Here is a 6486-nt window from a genome sequence, read left to right on the forward strand (position 1 = left end):
CATTTTTAGTATTTTCATTCATTCTTTGCTTTTTTTGCTATGTCTATTACTTGGGAAGATTATTGTACACCTATTACTTACTAGTTTGTTGATCTCTTTATGCAATATTAACTTCCTATGTTCTTCTCTTATACAGCCAAGAACAACTATTGTTCCTCCATTGCTCATTAGGAAACCAGGCAGGCCTAGGAAGAACAGAAGGAAGGCCTATCATGAGACCCTATCCGAGAAGAAAGTCAGGTGCTGCAGCAAATGCAAGCTTCCTAGTCACAACAAGACAACTTGTCCTGGTGGTGCAATTGGCTCTAATCCTAAGAGAAAGAGGTCTACATCTGAAGAAGGTGGACTGGCGTTTCAATCCCAATCATCATCACAAGCTGGAAGTGCTGGTGGTTCTATGCCTGCAACGAAGAAGCCAAGAAAAGCTACGACTCAGCAGTAGTATTCTCTGAAGATTTACTTGAAACTATTTTTGGTTAGGATGTCTTTTGTTTGCTTTCAAGTGAGACCTATAAAACTTCCTGCATTTGCTCTGTTTATTTGGTTATGTTTTAGTTTAGCTTTTACTTTGTTTGGATATTAGCTATCTCCCAGAGATATTGTTTTTGGATGTTTTGTGTATTGGATCTTTGATTCAACGTTATCAATAAATGGTAGTGTTAGTGTCGTTAGCTTGCCTTGCTCTATTTTTACGATTTTATGGTTTTTCTGTCTGGCTTCTAACAGGTGAAGAAGACAAAGTTTGTCGATGAGATCCTCCTGAAGAAACGAGGAAACAAGTTTAACTGAAGGGTATATTGGACATCTCAGGTCACCCTAAATCTGCCACATGTCAGTTAACACCAGTTAACTTGTAACTGGATGGAAATCTTTGTAACGGGACTACTTTGTAAGTTTTAAAAAAAACGGGATTATTTTGTAAACAACTTAAGAAAATGGGACATATGTGTAAATGACCCCAAAAACACTGGAAATTAAGCACCATAAAATAATTCATGAGTACAAATATCTCTAAATATTTAGATTTTATGTATTAAATTATAAATATATCGATTTTGTATACGAAAATATATGCTAAAATTATAGAAAGTATCCCCTCTTAGAGTATCCCAGATGTATCCTAAAGTATCCACTACCCTTTTTATAATTAAAAAAATTCAATACTTTAAATGAAGTATCTGACACGTATCCCCATATATCCGATACTGATACGACGCCGATACGGATACGTCAACAATTTTGAAGTATCCGTGCTTCATAGCATACCACTGTTCTTCATAAGCGCTGCAATATAGGTTGTTCTACCACCAGGTGCATTCCTGAAAGAGAAGAAAAAACAAAGATATGGTGGTTGAACAGCATGTGATCTACATGATACAAAAAGTTCTAGGAAACATGAAGAGTCCAAGAAGACTACCTTTTTCTACAGAACTAAACATTGGAAATTTGAATCAACAAATTATTATAAACTAAAGGAATATCAAACGCATTTGAAGTCCAAACTTCAGAAGTATGCTCAATTGCACTACATTCCGTTTAGTTTTAGTCAATAGTGAATCAGTATGAAAATGAAATTGAGAAAGTACCGATGGAAAATGTTGTGGTACTCACGCCATATCTACCACCCTTTGATTTTCTTGAGGAGCAAGGGCCATATATGGTAAAAAGGAGCTTGCACTTTGCAGCTGCATACAAATGAAATGTAAAAATTATAAGCATCCAAAAGCTACAGCCAAACAATGTTGAAACACTGTTATTGTCTAGTTGCAATGAGAAAAGAGAAGTAGCGCGGATGGGAACTTGAGAATCATATACGACCAGTCCAACCTGTTAATGATTACATAAGATGACCCCAAGTTCTTGATGAAAACAAAATGAAGAATCAGCAAAGATTCCCTTTATTATCATTGAGGCATTGACCACTTGCTTAAAGGATCCAGGTTTACTCCTCTGTTTAACAAAACATCAAGTAAATACATAAACTCATTAAAGACACCCAGGCTGAAACTTAAACCTGCAAGAAGTCACATATAACAGAAACAAAGTCATGATGCTTCTGCAGTAGGATGAACTTCTCATCAAGCAATAGATGACATTTAAGATGAATGATGTTAGAAAGTGATGCAGATAAGTTCTTATCAATCCTAACCAGCAGTTACATGGTTCTTCCATGAGTTGACTAGTACCAAAAAAATAAAATATCAGTTAAGAATCAGATATACTCAAAATGTACCAAATACTAACCACAAATGATGTATTTACATAAAATCTCTAATACAAACACTAAATTTGAACATTCAAATACAGAACCCAGGTTTAATACAGGTGCTGTTGCACCATTTCCTGTGTACTTACAGTAGTTTCTTCATCTTAGTATTATGTTTATATCCCTTGGACTTGGGATACTTGGTCTTCATTCCAAGTTTGGCGCGTGATTTTCCAACATTAGACGACCCTCGTCTATGAATTTTCTGCCACCAATGCAGTTTCTTGCGAACAACATTTCCCTTACCTGTTACTGTTCTTTCTAACCGTCTTTTACCAGCTGTTGACGGCTTAGATTTATTCGAGCCCAGGAAGTGACCAACTACACCTCCAAAGAACTTTCTGACATGTCCATGTTGTTTGGGCTCGTTCTTGACCTGTGTTCTTCTGTTGTTCTTTCTCACCATCTGGTCATTGCTTCGGCGATGGAGTTTACCGTTACTTACAGGATTTGCAACGGAACGATTATGAGTGTGGACAGTTTCATCCTCCTTGGATGATTTAACACCAGTATTATGACGTCTGGGGTGATGGTGGTGGTCATCCTGATGATGGAACCCAAGCTTGTTCCTTATTCGTCTAAACCATCCCACCTTGTCAGTGGAATGATTTGATGGATGAACGTTGGAACCACGATTCCTCCTATGTGAGTAGACCTCATCTGGTGATCTACTACGTGAAGTGCACCTACTGGAACTACATGAATAATCTGGCGAACGGCGACGGTGATCCCGCGTTCTGCCTCGTGGATGCGATTCCCTCCTGTTGCCACTAGAATACTCGTTGTAGCTTGTATTTGGAGCAACGGAACCAGATGATGAAGCAGAATATATAGAATATGTTGACTCCCACGACAATGTTCTTTGATATCTATTAGGAGAATTTGAACCAGTTGAGGAAGTTGCAAACCTCGCAGGTGAAATAGACCTTGATCGGCTTCTACTTTCAGAGCAACTCGAGGAATCTGAATATGATTCTACTATATCTGGCTCGAATCGCATCAATGTTGGAGCCAGTATGACATCGTATGAAGAATTACTGTATCTCTGTCGAGATGGACCAACTTTCTTCTTCTTTGGGGAAGACATTCTCTGCCGAGTCTCATTTTTCTTTGTAATTCTTGGACTCAATCTTTGCTCCCGTACATATGGAATATCCTCCCACTTTGATTGTCTTTTAAGTGCATACACTGTTTCCTGACCAGATTGAAATCTTGGAACAGTGGCTGCACTCTTCTGTTGATTGCCGGAATGGCCATCCTTGACAGAGTCAGAAACCAATCGAACTGAAGGTTGTTGAGGATGCTTCACAAAATATGCAAACCTTCGTGCTGCCCATCTTCCTTCCAGCTTTCTTCATTTTGCCACAATTCGGACACATTTTAGGAGGAGTTTTAAAATATTTCTCCTCAAACGTCTGTTTGATCACCGGAAGAAAAAAAAATTAGTAAAATTCAAACCCTTTAAACCAATTAGATAAGAAATTAAGATATTTGATCATGAGTTGGGTGAAATATTGAATGTATACCTTTAGTTGGGACTGAACAGCATGCTCGGCGATATTGGTTATCACCCTTTTAAACCCAAGTATATCCTCATCTAACTGGAAAACAAACAGAAAGAAAAAAAAAAGGGTTTCAGAGGAATAAAATCAAATTGCTTGCAATCAGAATAGTTCAAGAAGAATTAGAACAAGAAAACTTAGAATCGAAATAGGGTTCTGATGGAGTGAACATTTTGATTTCAGAAAATAGGTTGAAACCAGAAGAGTAGGATTAAGAAATATTTAGGGATTCTTTACTTACTGTTGGAGAATTTCTTGAGTTTTGGTCTTCATAGAAGAGTCGCCACATATTTTCAATGGAGCGCATGGTTTCTGCAATCTTATTTTCGGAATCCATTTTTCTTCTTTCTTAGATTTTAAAAATATCGCTGAGAGAGCGTGCGCCTACTGCGAACGAAAATAAATCATGCGGAGAGTAGTTACTGTTAACAGAGCGGGACAACTACAAAATGAAATGGGTAGGTTATGAGCAAGGATGGTAGGGTATTTCTTTGAAGAGCAAGTTTGAATCATCACAATGATTCAATGTTGATTGAAACATTGTGTTATCATCACAATGTTTTGAAGCATCACATTGTTTGAAAAGACGCTACTTTCTACAAGGACAACTATTTACAAAACGGATATTTTGATTTTGGGTCCCGATTTTGTGATCAGAGTTGTTTTTGTATTCTAGAAAGTTTGATATTAGAGTTTGGGTCTCAGGACCGTGGTATATCGTGTTGACAGTTAGAAAAATAGGTTAAAAAAAGGAAATGACCAACTGGGATTATGTTTTACATTTATTTACCAACTGTACCAATATCTCCGTTAACTAAATAACTTTGCTCTAAAAGAGAGAAGAGAGAGAGAAGTCGATTGCATGTTACATTTCTGTTTTTTTGCCTCTTTTAAGTTCTGATCTTATTGATAAAAAGAAAGTTCTCATCTTAATTAATTAGTGACTCATCAACACCACGCCACTGTGTGATCATTATTAGCTCTGTCAATAGGATAGGGTGAATGTTTGTAAAGTATGAAGCAGATTTCTGGATGATACTGTCTATGGATTGAAGGGGCTTTCATTATGTTTCAATCGAGGCTTTTATTGTTGGAAAAAAAATGGGTTTCACAAAGGATGAATGAATCAGAGAAGAAAGTGTTGCACTCCAAAATTTTCAAGGCTTGTATAAATTTCTTTTAGACAAATATTTCTACCCTCCCAATAACAATTGGCGATTACAACAGGTATGCGAAATATTGCCTTCAGGATACAATGAAAGCCCTGCAACGAAAAATTGAATTCAAGGTTTGTACCCCTTGATTCAATCAAGAACACACAAAGAGATTTCTGATTTCTGATGATGCTTTTTGAAACAGAGAAAACAGATTGATTTTTCTTATATTTTAAACGAAACTGGGAGAAGCTATTTATAAAGGGTTTTGCACCCGTTGGGAATAGGTTTTTTATTCGCCAACAGGTTTCTATTCACGAAACGTCAGGTTCCTTCATCAACAGACATCAATGGTGTCTTTTGGATTCGAAATTTTCGAACAGGCTTTTATCGGCCAAATAAAACCCCCCAGGACCCCCCTTTGGTTAGCGGCGTTGAAAATATTCCAACATTTATAACTTTCGGTTTGGATTTCGATTTTAGAAGAAAATTGATGTGTTTTGAATTGGGTTTTGTTGATAGAGGTGAACTTTTGTTTGAATTCGGGATTTAATGTTTGGGCTATGAGATTTCTTTTTGGCTATAAATATGTTTATAGATTCACTGCTTATGTAATTTTGTGTTACGTTCACTACTAAAGTGATTTTGAGCTGAATAAAAACTTAATCAACTTCCTGGTGATTCAACCATTTGTGATGTCCTTTATTTAATTGCTGGTTCTTCAATTCTTAAAACCTATCGGTGATGGTTATAGATTTGATTTTGCTGGTGATTTAGGCCTTCTTTATCTCTTAATTGATGGTAAAGTTTTGTACCAGTTTAGGATTTTTTTTCTAAAGATTGAATTCGCTCAATCAAAATCTCAATTTCTAAGTTTTTTGTTCGTGATTTTTCAAAGATTTATTGAAAATAATTTAAATTAAAAAAATATAACTGACGGCGTCAACTTAATACAAATTAATTAAAAAATAAAAATTATAACTGTTAAGACGGTCAACAACGGTACTGGGACCCAAACTCTAATATTGAATTTTCTAGGACCCAAATACAACTCTGGTCACAAAGCTGGGACCCAAAGTCAAAATATTCCTTTACAAAATTATGTTCAAAAGTCTCCTCTCCTATTTAACAAACTTTTTTTTCAAGAGGGGCGGAACTATGATAACAGTGTCCCTCTAGTTGGTTAGGGGGTGTCAAATTGGTACTGTAAATTGACTAGATTACCCTTTTAGCTTTAAATGGACTAATTTACCCTTCCTTTTTTAGTTAAAAAGACTAAATTGTCCTCCCATATTTTTAAACCTAATGAATCAGAAGAAAACTAAATCAGTTTCTTCATCTTCTCTTCTCCTCCTCCCATCAACCGTAACCTCCATTAAAACTGAAAATTTCATTGTCTTTGGTTAATCGGCGATTCGAAAAATTAATAATCATTTTACATTAGAGATGCCGAAGAAGAAGAAAGTTGACGAAGATTGTAGTCATTCTAATCAACCACATCCTC

General features: G+C 36.2%; 1 protein-coding gene across 1 annotated transcript; it reads right to left on the bottom strand.

Annotated features, from left to right (window-relative positions):
* Positions 1–1048: 1048 nt before the first annotated feature.
* LOC113307576 (protein KOKOPELLI-like) lies at positions 1049–4375 on the bottom strand. Its single transcript, XM_026556019.1, has 6 exons — positions 4070–4375; positions 3793–3867; positions 2356–3681; positions 1828–1950; positions 1587–1685; positions 1049–1319 (listed from the first exon to the last, which is right to left on the bottom strand). Exons 3-4 carry the CDS (start codon positions 3351–3353, stop codon positions 1905–1907), a joined length of 1044 nt encoding a protein of 347 aa, XP_026411804.1. The 5' UTR covers positions 3354–3681; positions 3793–3867; positions 4070–4375; the 3' UTR covers positions 1049–1319; positions 1587–1685; positions 1828–1904.
* Between the last annotated feature and the right edge of the window lie 2111 nt (positions 4376–6486).

Source organism: Papaver somniferum, chromosome 9, assembly GCF_003573695.1.
Source record: "Papaver somniferum cultivar HN1 chromosome 9, ASM357369v1, whole genome shotgun sequence".
Classification (NCBI taxonomy): Eukaryota; Viridiplantae; Streptophyta; class Magnoliopsida; order Ranunculales; family Papaveraceae; genus Papaver; species Papaver somniferum.